We start from the raw sequence: 20849 nt of genomic DNA, 5'->3' as shown, positions 1-20849 counted from the left end.
TGAAATTCTTAACAGCGCTTATGTTTGATTTATAAGTGTCACAGAATAAAGCTTCCATAAAATATTTTCTAAATGTTTGTAAAAACAAAAAATGTATACATACAATGTACTCTCAAAAATCCAAAGAAAAAGGTGCAAGTCAAAAATTTTTTAAAAAAGCTTTAGGTCTTCTGATTATTTAAAAATATTTCCCTTTGCCATTTGGTAGATCAACAATTCCAACAAGAGTAGAAAATCAAACAGCAAAACAACAGAAAAGATATCCACTACCACAGATCATTTATTTATATACTAAGTTAAAAAAATGCAAATATTTAATTACAAAAAGTTTATCAAACAACTGTATACATACAGTTCATATTGTTAAAAGCCAACATGTCAATTGATACTTTATGTACATTTGATTTATAATGTCATACAATTGTAGAAAAGCATCACTCAGCAGAAACTGATTTGGCATTTGGAAAGTACTTACCACCCTGCACTAGAAGAGACGATTAATTTATGTTACAATAAAAATATTTTATTTGCTGTGATCATTTAAAGCAAATGGATGCTTTATTTTCTCCAAGAAGAATCATCATTAAGTGGAGAATAAAGTGCACATAACCAACGCATTAACAATTCTTCAACAATCCCATCTATCATTCTAGTCGCTCGAAGAACATCACAGTAACATCAAGGATTTAGGACTTTTCTCTGTGGCTAAAAGAGCAAGACTTGAAAAGACACTCAGCTTCCTAAGCTGCATGAAATACTTCTGGTGTACAGTAAGATGAAATGGGGCACATAAATTCTGAAAATAGTGTTTGGTGAAAACCTCAGTGTAAATTCTCCTAGATAGATGACTTCTGGGGAAATATATTCCTTCCCTAACAAAAATTCGTCATATTTCACACAGCTGTGGACCAAACATGCAGGCCATGCAACAGCATTTATGTAACCATCCCCCCCAGTTGTTCTTTGTGGGCAACATATAATACAGGTTGGAGCAACACTGTCCACCTTATGCATAAATTTTGCTGGCAATCAAGAAAAAACATCACCAATGATTTGTCTGCTATAGAATAGGGTCCAACACTAGAAAAGTGCTCTTCAAAAACATAGTTCAAAATATTGGCTTTGTCTCATTACAAGCAATATAGTAAACCTTACAAAATATAACACAGTCGGTACTAGCAGAGCTGTTGAGGACAATAATTTAAATAAATCAGTACACTTTGGAGAAAAGGATGCTTATGCATTTTACAATCTATTCAAAAGCAACAGCTGAGCAGGCTAAATTTACATCCACAAGAGAAGCATGACACAGTCACTGAAAATAAAGTGAGTTGCTAGTAATTATGGTTATCATTTTTTTCACACCAACTGGTCACCAATGGAAAAATATTGTTTTTAAATTACAAATATGTTAAGTTTTGAAGCGTTATACTTGAAGAGCATACTTCACATCTTAGGCACTGGACCCAATTTAGAGGCAAAATATCTGTTAACAGGATTTACTCTCCTCAGGTTTCTGAAGGCCGTCCATATGAAGCTTACATACAGCACGACCAATACACATTAGATACTGCTGTAAATATATAAGGAATACAAAACACTATTAAATACAATTTTCACCCCATGGCACATCACGCATGGCAATACCACTTGATTCACATCCAGTGAGCAAGGTCAGTTGTGGTTATGCTTTATTGAATATTTTCCTTTCTGTAGCTGAGAAATATACAGCTTAGACTTGCTTCCATCCGGTCTTTTAAACCAAACTTCATCATGGTTAATTGTTGTAATTATGGCACTACAGAAAATGAGGGAAGAAGGGTCAGGGGAAGAAAAACAAGAAGAATTTAGAAAGCTTTTAAGATAAAAATAACCTCAAAATTGCAGCTGTATTTCCACACAGTAAATGAAAATATGCATTAGTTGTAAATGCTAGGCCCAAAAGATACTAGCACTACTCTAAGCATAGTTTTAACAGAATTCCTTGGCAACTGCATGTGTCTTTACTGAAGGTAGCTGATGTTTCAGACATCTATTTTATTCTCTTACAAGAAAACCCTAACAGGTACAAATACTTTAATTGTTTATAAGAACAACAGTCACACAGAGAAAACACAACAATAAGCTACCCACAGTAAAAAGAAAAAACAAGAAAAAGCCTTGAAATTACATTGAATACGAAGTACTTGAAAAAAAGTTGGACAACCTGAAGCCACGATTTAAAGCACAAAATGCATTAAACTCTTACTCATTATGCCAAGATCACAAGAAATAAACTGAAAACTGACTTACTGATTCACTGTTAAATGAGCCCTATTTTTATGCTCCTTGTGGTAACCTTTAACACAAATAGTGAACAAAACTCCTTCCTCATACCCACAGAAAAAGTATCATTTCAAGTACATTGATGGGGAGAACAGAAAGCACAAAACCAGTGATGAAAATAGTTAGCAGAACAAAGATTTATTGCATACTGAGTGTGACAAGTCCCTCTAGTCTTAGGAGTTGTGGGGCTCTTGAAAGCCCAGGAAAGCTCCACTGCATGACTGCCCTGTTAAGCATCAGCTTTTAGCTTTTGTCAGACACTGGATCCTAAGATCTTTACTTGGCCCACTACAACTGCTGTGTTTTACTAAATTAATCCAGAGGGTTTTTTTTAATTTCAAACACAATCTGTAATTTACCAAAATACCTTCCTGTTTCAGCCCTGAATAAACACCAAAATCACCAAAATTTGTTCCTCTACACCACACATAAGGAAGAAAAGAAACAGCCAGTTCTACAGTAAACTACTGACATATAAAATTAAAATCAATTTTCCTGAGTACATGTGAATATTTAATCAACATCGGGCTTAGACTTATTTGCCCCATTCAGTAAAAGGTAAGATATAAATTTAATTTTAAATATACTCATACCTTTAGAATTTACAAATATTATCCAAACAGAGAAAACACATTTATAGATCTTAAATGTTTAACCAAATTTGCACTCTAATATTTAGACTGTTCCAAGGTAGAATGTTTCTTAAGAGAAGAAAATAAAATTTAAAAGTTCCTCTCTTCTTTCAGAGAACTAATCAATGGAAAACAAAGCTTATCTTCAACAGCATAAAGTGTTTTTCCATAATTTAGAATTTTTGGGTGGGCCAACAGATCAAATTCTCAAAGCAACAAACTTCCAAGATACTAGGAAAAAAACTACTCCAAGGCTATCAGAAACTAGTAACAGCTTAAATTGTTAAGAGAGATTCTAACTTGCCAACCCCTCAGTCAGTTCCAACCTTTACTAGCCTCTATCACAAGTCAGCCCTCATCTTAATACCTGTCTTGCAATGTAATCTAGTAAATGCCACTGAGGTAGCAGTATTTCCACAGAGGCCTTACTCTTCAATGCCACCATCCTAGTTATTGCTTAACATGAATGTACAGAGCTGCATAAGGCTAAACAATCTTTACCTTGTAGGACATTCATCTTTCTTATCAATGCATATCGTCTGCCCTCGTCCATACCATTCACCATCATAATAGAGTCTTCCTTCTTCAGATCTAGCACTATGTAGGTGCTTTTCTAATTTGACAGGTGCTAAATGAAGTAATAAAAGTGATTTAATATTAACTTCACAAAAATCAGTTAGGTGGTTAAATACACTTTCATCAAGTTATTTACACAAAATAGACATTTTTTTCCAACAGTAGTCTGTCTCTTAATTGCATTGGAAAATTGGAAGCGATATACCTTTTTATTTCCAGTCAGATTATTAAAAGTTATGCTTTCATTTTCAAATAGAAGCTATCACCTACATGCCTATTGTCCCTTCTCCTCACCTCCAAATATGTGATTTTACTTTGCAAGAACATGCTTCTGACTTCAGTGCCAAATATGCAAATATGAATACCACTCCCTTCCCACACCTCTGCTTTTTCAGTTACAGCTTGCAGTCAATGTGAGCAAACTTTGAAATGCACCTGAAAGGTCCAGATGCTCTCAGCTTTCTGCTTAATCTTTTGCAAACACTGGCATAGCTTGCCAATATGAATTGCTGTAAAGCACTGTTAGAAGCCTGAATTCTTTTTATAATTTTCTAAAATTTGTGTCAACAGAAGCAACAGCAGTCAAACTACAGGTATCAGCACCTGAGAGAGGAGAAAGACAAAAGCCACACCCTCCAGCTACTTCACCCCATCCTCCATCACTATACCAGTACTACAATAAATACAATCTGCCTGGATGCAGTTTGCATCATTGGACACAGCAAGTTCTGTCTTGTGAAACTAGACCATGTTTACTTACGTTCTGGCTTTACCCTGTGTGGTCCCAGCGTAGCCATTGCCTTGAAACACAAAAGAAAATTAAAGTTAGTCAGCAGGCAGAGTCATTTTGTCTTAACTGCCAGCTTTAGTTGTGCAGTAACATGCTGTGGCACTTGCTTTTATATGCAAGTGTATACTTGCATTTACATGCAAAAAATACAGTGAGAATTCTAAAATAAAAATGTGTTCAGTGGTGACTCGGTAGCTAAATAAAAAAGCATTTTGAAGGTGAAAAAAAATCACCTTCTTTATTAAAGTTTTGATTTCAATAACTCAAGCTTTTCTAAATTGAATCCTCAAAATTGTTCTTATATAATTCTGACAAGAAAATACAAAATTACATTAATTCAATCTGAAAAACAAAATGCTATATGAACAACCAAGTCTTTTAATTTATATGTTATAAGCTCACAAATATTACTTCATGTAAACTCCAGACCACACATAACCTTGGGGGAAAAGAAAAGCACTGAAGAGGTTTTGGGGGTTCATTTGTTTGCTTTTTGGGGACTTTTAAAATTATTTCCAGAAAAGGCAAAGCCCTAGTAGATCCTGGGTTTGTTACTATTGTTTAAAATTATGTAAAATTACAGAAAAAAAGCTCTAGGGAAAGATATTTTGTGTCTCTTCCTCTGATGTGATAGAAAAAGTCCGACAAGTTCTCATATAAAGGTCTTATTTTACTTCTTGTTCAGGAAAGAGGTACAGGGAAAAAAAACAGGATAGAAACTGACTCAGACAACTCCCCACCAAGTTTCTGAATTCACCTAAGTGGATTGCTATTCCATAAGCTGGGATGCACTAGGATACTAGGGAAAGCTTTCTGACTGTAAGTGCAAGGCAAGGATAGCATTTCATTACAGCAAGATCCTTCAACAGTCCTACCATCTGAAAAAGGGATTATGCAATTAAAACCCGGATTTATTTTTTCAAATATATCAACTGACAAATTTCTCTTCTTTAAACCATGATTCTCTTGTAACCTGATAAAAACACAGCTCCCCATTTTTATGTAAAAAAAGTATGAGAGGTCAAAGCACAGAAATCTTCTTAAAATAAAAACCTTACTATATGAAAAAATGCCATATGAGATTTTAAAAAACCTTCATATAAAGCAAATGTGAAGCACTATCCTATCATAGTTTATATCCAATTAGCCTAAACTATGAGAAGGATGATCCACTTAACACAGGCTTTAGGCTCACTTTTTGGAAAATTATGGACTCCCCATTTTAGAGGTACCTTCTTGCACCCCTTTAATGGATTCCTCTCTATGATTTGGGTAGAATTAGCAATAACACAGGTTGAAGTGAAAGGATTAATTGACTATTGAAGAAATAAAAATCTATTTAGTGTTTTGATCATGTAAGAAATCCAGTTACATATTTTTAAGTAGCAGAAGGACTAGACATGAACCCAACTAAATCTACAGGCATTGGCATTCATCCTTCCATCTTACCTTCCTTATTGTTGTCCAGTCTTCAAGTATATCAAGGTCTTGTAACATATAAACTATATAAGGGCGTGGAAATGTTAGGGAAAACTCTTTTAAACAGAAATAATAAAAATACTCTTATGTTTGTAGAAAAATATTAATAGCTCTGTTCTGCTGATCTTTCACAAAAAGTATACCAACACAAAGTAAAAGCTCAGTGCAAACACATCCATCTTTGAATTATGCAACCTAGAAGTACACTTTAAGAATTATTAAAAGAGGTAATAATAGTATGTAGATACTCAGGCTACTGCAGTTCAACATAAGGATAGGATAAACAGCTGAGACACAACCATTCCATTCCTAACAGTTCAAAAATTATTCTATTTGCAACAATTCAAATTACAATAAAAATTCATTGCAATTTCAATGTATCACTGCAAAACAACACCTACACTAGTATATGCTTAAATAAAATAATTATTTATGCAGTATTCTGCATCATGGATCTTCAAGACTAAAGTATGGTCAGCACCACATATCTGAATAACAAATATCTAAAAAACAGGAGCCAGAAAGACAAAGCCCCCTTCCTTAAACTATCAGTTGCCATACATGAACTTCATATAGTACAGTTATTCCATTACAACAGTCTTCATTTCTACTTTATTTCTACCCATTTCATCTCTGAAAAATAAGTTTAGCAAAAGGTGCTATGGATGTTCAAAAAGAGAATCTCCTAAAATGGAAAGCAAGCTTAAACTTAAAATTCCATTTGAAATTTTAAAACTCTTTACCCATTTAAAATTCGTTTTTCTCTAAATAGCAAAAAATTTAAAATAAAAAGCTGGCTAAAATTTCTTGTATTTGCTTTGCACTTATCTGACAAGTTCACAACTATTTCTAAACTACAATCAAAAAGAATAAATTTGTTTACTTTAAAACTGAAGAATTTTTAGCTTTATAAATAGCCTGAAATTGCTGAGATTTTATAGCTAATACTATATTAGTATTTTTGTTTTGGAACATATTCTAAAACAGCAGAGTAACCCATAATTCACAGAATGCAATGCTATTTAGATGGTCAATTGGTGAAGTTCAAGTGGCCTAGCTTGATTCTGCTTTTGCTTTGTAACTCTTTTCCCTTAAGAGTTAGAAAAATCAACTTTTAAAAACATTTTCCATTTAAAACTAGTAGCTAGGTAAGAGAATGGTAATTTCAATTTTCACGGTGGGAGGATGTGTCAACATGACTTCTCTAATCTGAATTAGAATAATGTCTGCCATGCAAAAGTCAGTTTTGATAATGCATTATCACTTCAACTTGATACTAATGACACATGTAATAAAATTAGCTATAAAACTGAAAAGAACCATGATTTCAGTCAAAGGATATCTGATACAACAACAGGTTTCTTCTTATCTGGGCTAAATGGATCCTTCCTTTTCTTCCTGGACTGGAGCTCATCATTCCATAATTCTGAAAAGATACAATAAGAACATGCTATGAATCAGAAACACGTTTAGCTCTTTTTATAGCAGAAAATATTGTCCAAAACAAAAAAATAACATTTTCAGGAGATGCTGTTTCTGAACAGAAGAAAGGTGTTTATTCAAGATTCAAAGAATTACAAGATTATGCTGACACAGATTAATAGTCTCAAAACAAACAAGGGATGCTGACAACTATTAAACTAAAGTTGAAGTTTAAATTCAACCCCCTGCCCAAATCTACAGCTGAACAGCATTCTACCAGATAACCAAAAACTCACCAGACATACTATGTGTACAGTCAACCAATCAGAACCCAGCAGCAGATTAAAAACAAATGATAAAAAAGCAAACTGAATTTCCATCCACCTGAGGTAATGTCAATGCTATGTCTGTCTTCTTCAAGTCTTCTGATCTTCTCTTCTAGCTCACTTTGTACAGTATCATACAAGAGAAGCTTCTCACTCTATAAAAGCAAGGTTACAGATTTTTATGTTAGTGAGTTCAAAAATCTAAATATTGACAATTTAGGGCTTCAGTGGAAGGAACGTAAGAACAGCTTTTTTAGAAGCCACAAAGCATATGCCATCTCCTTCTATCCACTTTCTTAGCATGAGATCCTAGCTCTTTAAAGACAGCACACTCGCTTAGCACAACTGAAAATATAATTATATATTTATCAACTACTGGTACCAAGAGGAATTAAAAGAATGCATCTATCTCTCCAGAATAACTCTTTGCATTTTGACACAAACACAGTATTTTTGTGGATAGAAAAGATTTATTCACAATGGGTAACTAAAGGAGTAGCCTCTAAGCCACCTTTCATTACAAATCATAAAAGCTAATGTTTTCATGGAAAGCTTTTTATAAAGCCACCTCCTACACTAAATTGCACAGTATCTTACAGATCAGTTACTCTTTAGCATGAAAACCCACTAAATTCTCTAGAAGAGTAACTTGGAATTAAGCTGAGTTCCAAGCCTTAAGAAAATAACTTTACTGCTCTTTCATAAACTTGCATATTTCCAAAACTATGAGTAGAAAATACAGCCAATTGTTCGATGTTAACATCCACTTTCAGTGAGCAATGTCTTCAACAACTCTGGAAAACAGAGAGCTTGAACTTATTGAAAAAACAGTGCAAGCAGCTCAAGTCAATGCATCCAGCTATCTGCTACCACGTCTCTGTCAGAAGCTGCAGTTCCCTACAGCCAAATGAGCAGATGTCTGCACCTCAACTGCTCTTGCCCACAGCACAGCTCAGTAACAGAAACTTCCCTTTACTTGTGTTCAAGCTAGTTTGCTAGAGTGAAGCAAATCAGTTAAGGAATGGACAAAGAACCCTGTTCCACTAAATGTCTGTCAGGCTTATCATTCCCTCAAGTTACAAAGTATTCAAATTCTGAAGACCTCCTTGCACATATTTTTCAACCCGTCAGCATTTCCCAGGTGAATCTAAAAAGCAGAAGCCTCTTTACATATATCTGAAGTGACAATTGAGTGTTACCTGTTCTGAGACCATTTTAAAATTACACTTTAAAATTAAATAGTGCTTGTGTTTAGATGTGTTCTGCTTCACATAGCTGGTAACAAATAAGGTGTGCAAAGCTATTACAGGCATCAGAGGCATTCTTGCTGAATAGTTATATTCCAGAGCCAACAGTAATTCTACAAGCAGCATTTCTGACTTAATAGAGCTTTTCCCCCCAAGAGACTTGTATTGCATGGTGAATTCTGAATGTTTCATATAACAGCAAAACAAGGGACAAAGACCACCTCAAAGAGGAATAATACAGAGCCAAAGCAAATCATCCTTTATAATACCTAATTCTTTCCCAAGGCATCAAGAAAATGGAAAACATTTCTAAAGTACACATGCATATTCTCGCTTTATAAGGTATAGTAGGAACCAGGAATTCTGGAATATAGTGAACCACTCAGAAGAAAACACCTTTAAGCCACTGTAAGGGGCTGAGGAATACTATGATGAAAAGCTCAGGATCTAAGCAGCTAGGTACAGCATTGGACATACATGTACTTGAGTGTTTGTACTACAGTATCCAGTACTTAGATGCGTGAACAGGAACCTTTATGTTCAAGGAGAGAAATATTTTTCTTGTAACTGCTTTTGAAATGACAACTCTATCAGTAGCTGTCTAATGCATCTCAAAAAGACTTCTTTGGTTTTGCTATTAAAATGTAAGGCGTTTTTTGCTAAAATTACATCCAATATTTTTATTAAAAAGGTAAAAAAATATGTGGGAATCTATTAAGAACTTGATAATGAAAAACAAACTGGGAGGAGCTGCTGACTCCCTCAAGGGCAGAGAGGCCCTACAGAGACACCTTGTCAAATCATAAGGCTGGGCAATTGCCAACCACATGAAGTTTCAAAAGAACAAGTGCTGGATTCTGCACCTGGGACAGGGTAATCCTGGATGTACAGACAGACTGGGGAATGAGAGGCTGAAGAGCAGTGCCATGGAAAGGGACCTGGGGGCTCTGGTTGACAGAAACCTGAGCCAGCAGTACCCTGGCAGCTAGGAGGGACAATTGTGTTCTGGGGTGCATCAGGCACAGCATGGCCAGCCAAGAAAGGGAGGGCATCATCCTGCTCTGCTCTGCACTGGGGCAGCCTCATATCGAGTGCTGGTGGCAGTTCTGGGCACCACAATATCAGAAAGCTATTAAGCTACTAGAGAGTGTCCAGAGGAAGGTCAGGAGGATGGTGAAGGCTCTGGAGGGAAAGCCATATGAGAGGCAGCTGAGGTCACTTGGTCTATTCAGCCCAGAGAAGAGGAGATTGAAGGGAGACCTCATCTTGGTGTTCAATATCCTCACAAGGGGAAGCAGAAGGGCAGGTACCAATCTCCTTACTCTTGTGACCAGGGACAGGATTTGAGGAAAAGGCATGAAGCTGAGCCAGGGGAGATTCAGGCTGAGTATCAGGAAAAGGTTCTTCACCCAGAGGGTGGCTGAGCACCAGAACAGGCTCCCCAGAAAAGTGAACCCAGCCTGTCTGAAGTGTTTGGACAACACTTCTAGGCACATGGCTTGATTCTTCAGTGTCTTGCACAGGGCCAGGAATTGGACTAAATGATCTTGATGGGTCCCTTCTAAATAAGCACATTCCATGATTCTAATTTTCAGATGCTTTGAACAACCTCTTGCATGGGCTTAAATATTACACAGCAGTTGCACTCAAATAGCAAATAACAGTAATAATAAAAACAAGCACTGAACCTAAAAAGCATGACAGACAGTGAAGTTAGATGAGATTAGCTATCAATGTGAAACAGCTGGCACAACCTCGCAGTGCTGTCGAGAGGCTTGAATTTCACATTCATACTTGTTCTTCACAGATTCCAGACAAAGCTCTCTATAGATACCTGCAATCAGACAAATTATAGCAATATTACTTTCTTTAGCAAATTCCCAACTTCAGAATTCTATTTTAAGACTGTCTGCAAGTCCCAGCACATGACCTCAGTGGAAAATACAGATATATTACATTAGGCACTTCAGAGTGGCTGGCTGCTTAAAAGAATAAAAATAAGAACAAGTGAATCCTTAATTCTGAAGATCTGAGACAAACTAAATGCTATTTTAACTCCTTTTCCTGTCAGTCAATAAATTACACCAGTGGTCACACTAACTTTAGAAAATATGTCTATTTCATATTTCTGATCAAACTGTACTGAATAACTATCAGTTGCAATCTTGGGTACTGAATGGCCTCTTCTATTTTCTAATTAGTTTAAAATAAGGTTTTGGGGTTTTAAAACAGCTAGAAAGTTGATTGAAAGTAAAAGGTTTTACAAATTATTATTTGCAATAAGACTTACTATTCTATAATGCATGACCTTACTAAATTACAATAATTAAGAAGACTGTTCCATTTTTAAAAACAGTCACCTTGAGATTAAGGATACCACTTCTCAGCATTAGGAGCATTTTTAGACATTTCTGGAAATGTGTCCACTAAGCAGCTGAAAAACACCTGAGAGGTACCTGAAATGTAATATCTGGCTAGCATCTATAGAACTTGATTTAATATATTCAATGCATTCAACAGAAAACACATATTCCTTCAGATTAGAAACTTGAGGAGTTAAGTTTGCACACAGTGGTGGTGTCTTGCAATTAAAGAACATCCAAAACCAACTTCCCTTATAGTTCAACTTACTATAAATGAATACTCCTAGGGGAACAGAACCACTAGCAGCAATCTCTCTGAAAAACCAACCACTAAGTATTGCGGCAATCACCTTTCCACAGTGAAGCTATTCTAGAACTCAAAATGTTCTTTTCTTACATTGCTATGCTATGATGGCTTTTATTTTCTTAATATTTATGGATGACTGGCATATTTAGGTCACTGTTTATTTGCCTGAAAATGAAAAATATAGGTATGAACCATCTTTGAAGAAACAGTTGTTTTTCTGACTTGCTGTAATAGTCAAGATCCACATTTTGTGTGAATAGTGCCTTAGAGAGCCAACGAATACAAGTTTCTTTTCTAACACAGATGCAATTATATCTGAAGTTTAGCTAAATACAGTTTAGTTTAGGGGTTTTGTCACCACTTCCTCCCCTTTCTTAGGCAACCATAGGTCCTTATGGATTCCTTGATGGAACTCAAGTCCTGTTATTACCCACTTCTGTCAAGGCTCTCAGACGGCAGGAGCAAATAAGCCAGTTCTGCAGTCTCTTGCTTTCTCTGGAATAATTTTATCAAGGTCATTCATTTGGGGACAAATGGAAAAAACCCTTCTATTTTCTATTCTCAGCTTCAAGGAAACTGTTGTTTTTAAGCTGGGATTTTTTTACATTGAAACATGGTTTCTCAATGGTGCTGAAGACCAATCAAGAGAATGTGTAATATGCTGCATATCCCATACCTACCTACATGAAAGCACTGATGGACAGCCACATTTAAAACTGAAAATGAAAGGCCTGGATTAAGTTACTTTTATATCAAACCTTTTGCAAGTTCAACTGAGATCCTCCTGCAAAGCCTAAGTGGGCTGCTTAGGAGTAGTCATGTATATTTGAGCTAGGAACTTAAAACCCAGTAATGCTGGGTCAGCAGCTGAGAAAAAGCATTATAGGTAAGATCTGAAGGGACAGAAACGCAACAGATCAAAAGATTTCAAATTCTCAAAGTCAGAAGTACCAATGAAGACATACTGGGTAGTACTGAAACAGCACTAGCATTATGAAAAGTATAAGGTGGTCTGCCATTTTTCAGTTAGCCCACACCATGTTGCTGCTAAATTTCTTAGAAGAGACACTGCTTCTCTACCTACAGAGATCACAAGTGCCTGTCTTTTGGCTCTCTGACAACCTGTGTTATGTAACCCTGAGACAGCTGAATCCTCCTAACGGAATCAAACTGTAACATGAAACAAATTTACAGTAGGGGAGTACAGAATTTTGTCTTCCTATAATATTACCATTTCATATGAATATATGGTTGTATGCAAGTAGATAAACGTTCTTGCCTTCTTCTATGAGTGCAAAAACCTGTATAAACCTTAGTTTTAATAACTAAAATTCTGCTGAGAGAAAAGAACCAAGGACAAGAGATTTTTCCTCTTTCCCTAGACAGAACAGAAGGATAGGAAGAGAGAAGAGACACAGACTAGAAGAGCAGGAAAAAATATCATCATTTTAGATAGCAAACATTTCATGACATAGTACCTACATATCTCTTAAAGAGTGACCATTGTGTAGACTTGATCCCAAACCTTCTTACTAAAAAATTATTAGCTTTTATTGATTTTGATCTTACTACACAAAGACAGGCAGCTATTAAGTGAAACATTAAAAAAAGACGTATTTTTAGTGGGATGTTATTAGGCAACTTATGCACAGAGGTAAGCAACGTATTCATTTTGATTTAAAAACTAATTCATATTTAAAATTATGCTACAATATTTCTAACTTTAAAACACTCTCCTTCAACAATTCTAAAGAAAACAGAAGATTAACCTTCAAATGCATAACAAGTTTATACTTTAAAACAGCAATACTCTTTTTACATGCCTACCTGCCACCTTGGTTCGGATTTGCATATTTTCTTGTAAAGCTGCCAATGGTTCTAAATATTCAGGTGCTTTTCCAGCTATGACCTCTTGTAGCTTTGCATCCACTTGGCTTAATCTTTCTTTATAAAGTCTGAAATTAATAGAAATAAAAAGATGTATTTTATTTAAAATAAAACACAAGTTAGGAGAAATATTTTTAAAATAACTATTTGTCATACCTTTGTTAATGCTATGGAACACTGAAACACAAATATCTCTATCTCTGAACTAACCAACATGTCTCTACAATGCCTTCCTCCATATCCCACAGTCTTACCACTTCTCAATCACCATTTATAAGCCTTAAGCCCCCAGAAGTACTTGCTTCCTTCCTCTCAGGACCACCCTCTTTCATATTCACTTCTTACAGATCTGTTTTCACAAATTGTTTTCAGTCATCCAAGCTGTTGAGCAGATGGCTGACAGTTTTCAAAAGCTGACAGTTTGCCAAATGCCAAACCAATCAGTACCAACTGGCTCCAGTACTCATCAGTTGGCTGTATTTCCCAGGTTTTTCCATGCTCAGCCCAAAGAGCAGGATAAACAGTCTTCTCTAGACACTGCAGCAAGAAATTACTTGTTGGGCAATTCCTTCCAGACCCTATTATTTCCAGACCTCACTGTGTCCTGTTACACAAAGCAAGTTATATGTCTCAGCTGTGTAGCAGAAAGAACTATCTCACAATATAAATATGCATCTGAACCATAAGAACAACTAAGTTTGCAATTAAAGCATATGGCCTCAGAACAGACCAGGTCTTCTCAAGGTTTCACTTACCAAGTACCTTATTAAGTTAGGTGCCAAAATACCACCAATTTTAAACTTGAACAGATGCATCTACTTAAAAGTTAAAACAAATTTAACTTCACATACACTGCTGGAGCATGTCCAGAGAAGGACAATGAAGCTGGTGAAGGGTCTGGAGCACAAGTCCTGTGAGCAGCATATGAGGGAGCTGGGGTTGTTCAGCCTGGGGAAAAGGAGGCTCAAGGAGATCTTACTGCTCTCTACAACAACCTGAAAGAAGTCTGCAGCAAGATGAAGGCCAGCCTGTGCTACCTGGTAACAAAAGGCAGAACTAGAGAAAATGGTTGCACCAGGGGAGGCTTAGGTTGGATATTAGAAAAAATTTCTTTCACTGAGTGTTCAAGCATTGGAACAGGCTGCCAAAGGAAATGGTGGAATCCTTGAAAGTGTTCAAAAATACGTGCAGATGTGCTGCTCAGAGACATGGCTTAGTGGTAGATCTGGCATTGTTAGGTAAATGGTTGGACTTCATATTTTACAGGTCTTTTCCAACCTTAATGATTCTGTGATCCAAATCACAGGCTGCAATACAAATGACAATCACTTTTAAATAACTGTTAATTAATTAATTAATTAAGTTTATCTCTTCCTTTTAGTAGGTTTTTACTAGCTACTTATGTAGGTATTATGGCAGACTGAAAAATAACAGTATTTTCATTTTATCTTGTACTGGTACCTGGTTTGGAGTAATCACAAGAAACTTTAATTAGTACCAACTATAAAAAATACTGCTGTAAAAAAAAAAAAAAAAACCCCAACCTAATTCCTTACTTAGGAAAGACAATGCATTTAAATCTGTCCCACATATATAAAAGTATGAGAATGATATTAAATGAATAAGTAATTAAACAAAATCTCAAATTTCCCTAAAATCCCAATTTCTTGGTTCTACTAGGGAGTTTGATGCAACAGACCCAGACTAACCCTTCACAGGGACAATATTTCAAAACCACCCTTACAGCAAAACAAAAAATACATGAATACACAGAAACATTCTAGAGCAACTGCCTGCAAGTAATTTCAGAATTCCCAGTCCTCACTCTTTTCCAAAAGTACCATCCACATATATAAAAGACAAGAAACACCAGCTGCACACAATACTTTGATAGAATGGATCCTCAAATGAGGCACTTGAAACATTAAAATACTTACTGATCTTTAAGATCTGTAAATTGTTTTTCAAGATTGGACATTTCATCTAAACATTCCATTCTTCTTCTTTCACAGTCCTCATCATCCATTTCTAAGGATAAAAAAAAAATTAATGATGTAATATAAACCAAATAAACTGGCTATTTTGTTTCTAGTGAATGCAGAAAGGCGCCTGAATTATAGTCATGAACAGTTTACCTCTTATTATTCTCACAGAGCAGAATATGAGAAATCACTTGGCACATAAGCTACAAAGAAAGAAACCTAGATCTAATTCTAGAATAAACTCCATAAACAGCAATTCTTCTTCCTCAAAGCAGGAAAAAACAGCACTGTAAGACCTCAAAAGGGTAATTTCATAACTGAAATAAAAAGAAAACATAAGACTGCATGAAAAAACAGAAAAACTAAACAATGTATACCACACCAAATGAAAGACAACATTAAGCATGAGCTGTTATAAGCCACCACTGAAAATTCAAGGGCATCCTGGATTAGTACAAACAAAAGTAATCCCTGGAATACAAACACAGTTCAGTGTTACATTTGTCATATAAAATTCAAGATTTATTTTATTCATATTCCTAAAAGTAACATATAATACTGAAACAGCTTTCATCCTGTCCAATTGGATGAGTTCTTTGAAGTTGAAATATTAATGTAAAAACAACTGCAGTTCACTTTAATGAGCATTCAAAATCACTCCAATTAAACATTTCTTAACCTGAAAAGTCTAGAACACTGCAGACACTTGACTTTATATGCTTTTATGCAGCAAGAGTAGCTCATGTTAAACTCTTTTCACAGATTTTATTTTAATTTATATTCCTGATTCCTTTTCATAATTTACCTAGAGAAGACAAAACAACATAAATGCCCAATTTTTTCCAAAACTTTTGACACTGCCATTGAGACAGCTGATGCTACTAAACATCAGTTGTTACCTCCACAGGCCTTTCTTAGACTAGAAATCTGAGAAACTAAGATACAAAATTCTTGACTCTTTCCCAGCCTTCCCAGCAGAAAAAAAAAAGAAAAAAGGTTTTGTTAAGCCATATTCAAAAGTCAGATAGTGAAACTGCTTTATAACAGCAGTATCTGCAGGAATTAGCCCTCAGTTGATAGCTGACCACTATCAATCAGTAGCAGGCATGCAGAAGGGATGGCCATGCACTCAGGAACTGAACTGGTGCAAACAGGCCAGATGCTTGAGAGAAGGCACTGTCCTAAGCAGCCCTTACTTATGTAAGCAGTTATTCTGGCAAGAAAAATCCTACCTCCTGACAGAGAGGAAAAGTAGGATCCTGAACCCAGCAGGGATCACTCCTTTAGGCTATAAACAACTCTGAGCTTTTTGCTTCTTCCTCACTCACATTTTTCCAACAAACATGTTTAACTGCTTTATGCCAGTCTCCTACACCAACTACAGAATGCAGCATTCTTCATTATTATTGTTTTGCAAAACAGTATGGCAATTTGTAAAGCTGAGGAAGTGAAAGGAGTAGCTTCAGGGCCACTAGCTACCTTGAAGGATCCCATTAAATCAGATTGTCTACTTAGACCGCTCAGCACTTAAATTCTTCCTGAAATCATCACAAGCTTTAAGACTAAAAAACTAAACTAACCTTCCCTGCCTGGACCTGAAAACCAGCAGTCAGCACAGTAATGCCAATCAATATTACAATGGCAACTATGAGTCCCAATTAAAAACCTAGTGCAATCTGTCATACTACTGTTAGTACAGTCAAAAAGGAAGTTTTAAAATACAATCTAAACAGAAGTACTTGAAAGCAGAGCAAGAAAATTTGAAGATGAAACCTAAAAAAATACAATGCATGGGGAGGGTGGGGGAAGAACATATCAGGCTTTTGAGATACTATTTATATTAAAACGTTCTCAAATGTAAGGCAAAACCATAACCCCAGAATAAGGGTGAAAATCATATGAAAGAACAAAGTTTTATGTGACTGTTGGACACAATATCCAAGCCAAAATCGATTTAGCAATTTATAATTTGGCCAGATTTAAGGAATGTGGCAATCATATTACTCAGAGTTGCCTGAAGCATTTCTGTGCTACAAAAATAAAGCTTCTTTAAAATGGAAGGCACCTCCCAGTGAAACCCAACAGGAACAAGCACTGGGATACCACAATTTTTCCCCTTATTCTCAAACATGTTTCAAGTGTGTTCTGCTACGCTTTCAATTCTAAGTATGTTTCAGTAAGGAGTTCAGTCATAAGCTCTTCTTAAATTAACATGGGTTTTATTGTTTGTGTATGTTTAGGGAGTACAAAGCAAAGAAAACTAGAACTGGCTGAGGATCAGAGCACACCCACTGTTAGAGGGGAAACGGACTGCATCTTACATTTTAAACTTGTGTTGCAAGGAAATTGCTATTCATTGGCATCTGAGGGTATAGCTGACTTCCTTGTAGATGAAGAAGTAACACATAGCTCTCTCTGATCTTCTCTCAGTTACAAATACTCTCAAAAGTCTTTGACTTTCTGCCTAGAAGTCTCATTCTCCCTATCATTGATACTAAATGTCACATGCCAAGCTCAATTGTTTCATCTGTATTCTTCCTCCAAATAAATTGATAAAATTATGAAGATTTTCAGAGTCCTGAAATATATTTAATGGAATATCTTCCATTCCACTTATGGAATTTCTTCATCATGTCCTTAAACAACATACAGACTATGGAATATGCATTACTGTAAAAGTAAAATGTTCTAAGATCAAATCTCATGGCTTTCCAATTGAAAATTTACATCACAGGAGGTGGAAGATTGCTCATTCCATATTAAAACAGTTGCTGATAGGTCCATCTTATCTCAAAATTTCATATTTACCATACAGGTTCATACTGCAAAAAGTATTTAGGGTACTCTAAAACACTTTCAAAATCACAGCTGTTTTTTCCTACTATACTCAAGCAGTCTAACACAGTAATTAGGGCAACCTGGTTTAAGGATAAAAAAAATCCACACAGCACTTAAAATGTAACAGAACCTAAAATAGCTTTTTTAATAACCTGCGGCCTATATAAAGTGCTTCCAAAAATGGCCAAATTCTCCTCTGGGATAGTGAGCATAACTTGTGGCTTTTTTTATTCACCTCTAACAAACTATTCTATATCCAAGTCAATAAAACACCCATACTAAATATATAACATCAAAATGAACAGGATAGAAAGAGTGCCAGCTCTCAAGGATGAGTCATGCTTTGTATAACAGCAACTTTTGTATTCTCAGGTATCTAGTGGAGACAGAAAAAAAAAGAAGGCTGAATGCAAGTAAAGCAAATGACAAATCTGATAAAAAAATTCATTACTAATTTCAACTGAGACTTATTTCCTGGGGTGCTAATAATTTTAAGTCTGTAGGAATAATATGCTTACAAGGAATATGTTCATATTGGTCAAGACACTGAGACAAGCATGAAATTTTCTGTAATCGTCACACTTTAAGTACTCCCTTAAAAGCATTTCTCTGTGGAATGCAACAAAAATTATCTGGAGAGCTTCTTGTATTGTTTTAAAGAAACATGAACAGACTACATTCACTTAAAACACATTTACTCCTTCCTAATCCCAGACTCAGGCACATGGTATGCTTCTTGGGTGTCCTGTGCAGAGTTGGTCTTAATGATCCTTTTGGGTCCTTTCCAACTCAGCATATTCTACACTTTTAATTTGGTGATATAGGGGCCTCAGCACTAAATCACTTAAGCTGCCAGAACCACGTGTGAGAACTAGGACTAGTCCTGGTCCACATCGACTTCGGGACTTTTCTCAATTCACTAACCCTGTCCAACTTCCTTTCCATCCACTGTCTTCCATCTCATCACCAGTCAAATGAGGCACCACAAACTCCTACTACCAGTTATCACCTGGAAACATGTTTTAAGATCAAAAACAGAAAGTAGGAATCACAAGGAAACTTAGAACAGATAATAATAACCTTCTTAATAACACAGTGTAAATTAAGCATAGAAAAAGTGATCCTTCTAAAGCTAGATTTCATCTAATAATGTAAGTCAAAATCTACAGTCCAGATGGAAACTATGGAAAAAAGAAGGGACCTTCAATTGAGCAGAGGCTGAAGTTATTTGCAAAAGAGGCCAGCGGTATTGACAGGGCTTCCAATATCCCTCCAAAGACAGGTCTTAAAACACCTAGTTGAAATTCATGAGCTTACACGGAAATACGCACTTATATGTACGTACACATGAGTTCATGTATGCACACGAATGTATATATGCCAAGCCCTTAAGTGGAGACCTCAGCGAGGAGTCCCTGTGCGAGGACGCACTCAAGCCCAGCGGGGCACAACCCACGGCTCCTGCACGGAGCCACGGAGCGGAGCAGCGCGGCCCAGCCGGCCATGGCCGGGTACCAGCCCGCTCCGGAGCCGGCGGCTCGGGGCTCAGCGGGGCTCCATGCCCATGCGCCCCGCCCCGTTCCTGCGCCCTGGCCGGCGGCCCGAAGAGGAGCCGCTGAGCAGAAGCAGAGGCTGGGCCGGGGCGGGGTCACGGGGGAGGGGAAGGGGAGGGGGACACCGACAGCCACCAGAGCCGGGGCGGAACCGGTGTGTCCCCGGGGCAGTACCGAGCGCCGAGGGAGCCGCCGCGGCGCCCTCTCAGCGGCGCTGCCTTGCGGGCGGCTGCGGTACCTGAGCTGTCCCCCTCCTCGGAGACGGACGAGCTCTCGGTCTCCTCCTCCTCAGAGCTGCTGCCCTCGTTCTCTCCGTAGTCCACCTCCATCTCATCGTGATTATTCTCCTTCTTCTCCCGGGAATGGACCGGCATCGTCCCCGCCGCTGCTGTGGAGCCCCGAGCCCGCCCTTCCCGCCGCCGCTCCGCCGCTGCCACCGGCCGCTCCTCCCCGCCCGGTGCCTGCGCGCCCGCCCATTGGCCGAGTCCCGCCGCCGTCGAGCGTCACCACGCGCGCGGCGTCCTGGGATTTGTGGTCCGCCGTGAGAGGGCCGTCGGGCTGCTGTGAGGGGCCGGGTGCGTTGCGACGGCTTTTCGCGCCCCTCTCCTGTCCCGGGACACTCACAGGACTGCTCGGCGCCGAGAGAGCCTTCACCGCGGCCGAGCAGAGTTTTGTACCTGCCCGCGTCTCCCGCAGGACGCCGAGCGAGGCTGTGGCCCTGTGCGGTGGGGGGTTCGAGCCTGGCCGTTCCCTGCCGGAGTAGCGGATGGACGACGCGGGGCCTCGTGTGTGCCCCACCACCCTCCCGCCGAGGAATGCTGCATCCTGGCAAGGCGTCCATATGGCTCGGATCTCAGAAGGGAGAGGTCCTTGTGGTTATTGAGGGGAAATTCTTCGCTGTGAGGGTGGTGAGGAACTGGAACAGGTTGCCCAGAGAAGCTCTGGATGCCTCATCCCTGAAAGTGTTCTAGGAACTTTTGGGACGAGGTGATCTTTAAGGTCCCTTCCAACTCAAACCATTTTATGATTCTATGAATAGTGGCCTCCCCAGCAGAACTTGCTTCTTCTCCAGTGTCATATGCTGTCCTGTAACCAGTGTGATATGCTTTAAACTAAGTCCGA

At 37.8% G+C, this 20849-nt stretch overlaps 1 protein-coding gene across 1 annotated transcript; it reads right to left on the bottom strand.

The window, feature by feature from the left end:
* Positions 1-262: 262 nt before the first annotated feature.
* BRMS1L (BRMS1 like transcriptional repressor) lies at positions 263-20194 on the bottom strand. The gene is made up of 10 exons (XM_030240503.2): positions 19966-20194; positions 15292-15382; positions 13295-13422; positions 10552-10631; positions 7609-7705; positions 7145-7228; positions 5773-5837; positions 4294-4333; positions 3459-3585; positions 263-1798 (listed from the first exon to the last, which is right to left on the bottom strand). Exons 1-10 carry the CDS (start codon positions 20099-20101, stop codon positions 1675-1677), a joined length of 972 nt encoding a protein of 323 aa, XP_030096363.1. The 5' UTR covers positions 20102-20194; the 3' UTR covers positions 263-1674.
* Positions 20195-20849: the final 655 nt, after the last annotated feature.

Source organism: Serinus canaria, chromosome 5 (assembly GCF_022539315.1).
Source record: "Serinus canaria isolate serCan28SL12 chromosome 5, serCan2020, whole genome shotgun sequence".
Taxonomy (NCBI): Eukaryota; Metazoa; Chordata; class Aves; order Passeriformes; family Fringillidae; genus Serinus; species Serinus canaria.
This window is presented reverse-complemented; position numbering and strand designations above follow the sequence as displayed.

What these genes read in the sequence shown, in the direction of transcription:
- BRMS1L (XM_030240503.2), bottom strand. Translation starts at nt 20,101, where the DNA reads ATGCCGGTCCATTCCCGGGAGAAGAAGGAGAATAATCACGATGAGATG. An exon ending in GAAACCTGTTGTTGTATCAG is followed by an intron (nt 5,838 to 7,144) that starts ATATCCTTTGAC and finishes TAACATTTCCAC; the next exon opens with GCCCTTATATAGTTTATATG. An exon ending in ACACAGGGTAAAGCCAGAAC is followed by an intron (nt 3,586 to 4,293) that starts GTAAGTAAACAT and finishes TACTTCATTTAG; the next exon opens with CACCTGTCAAATTAGAAAAG.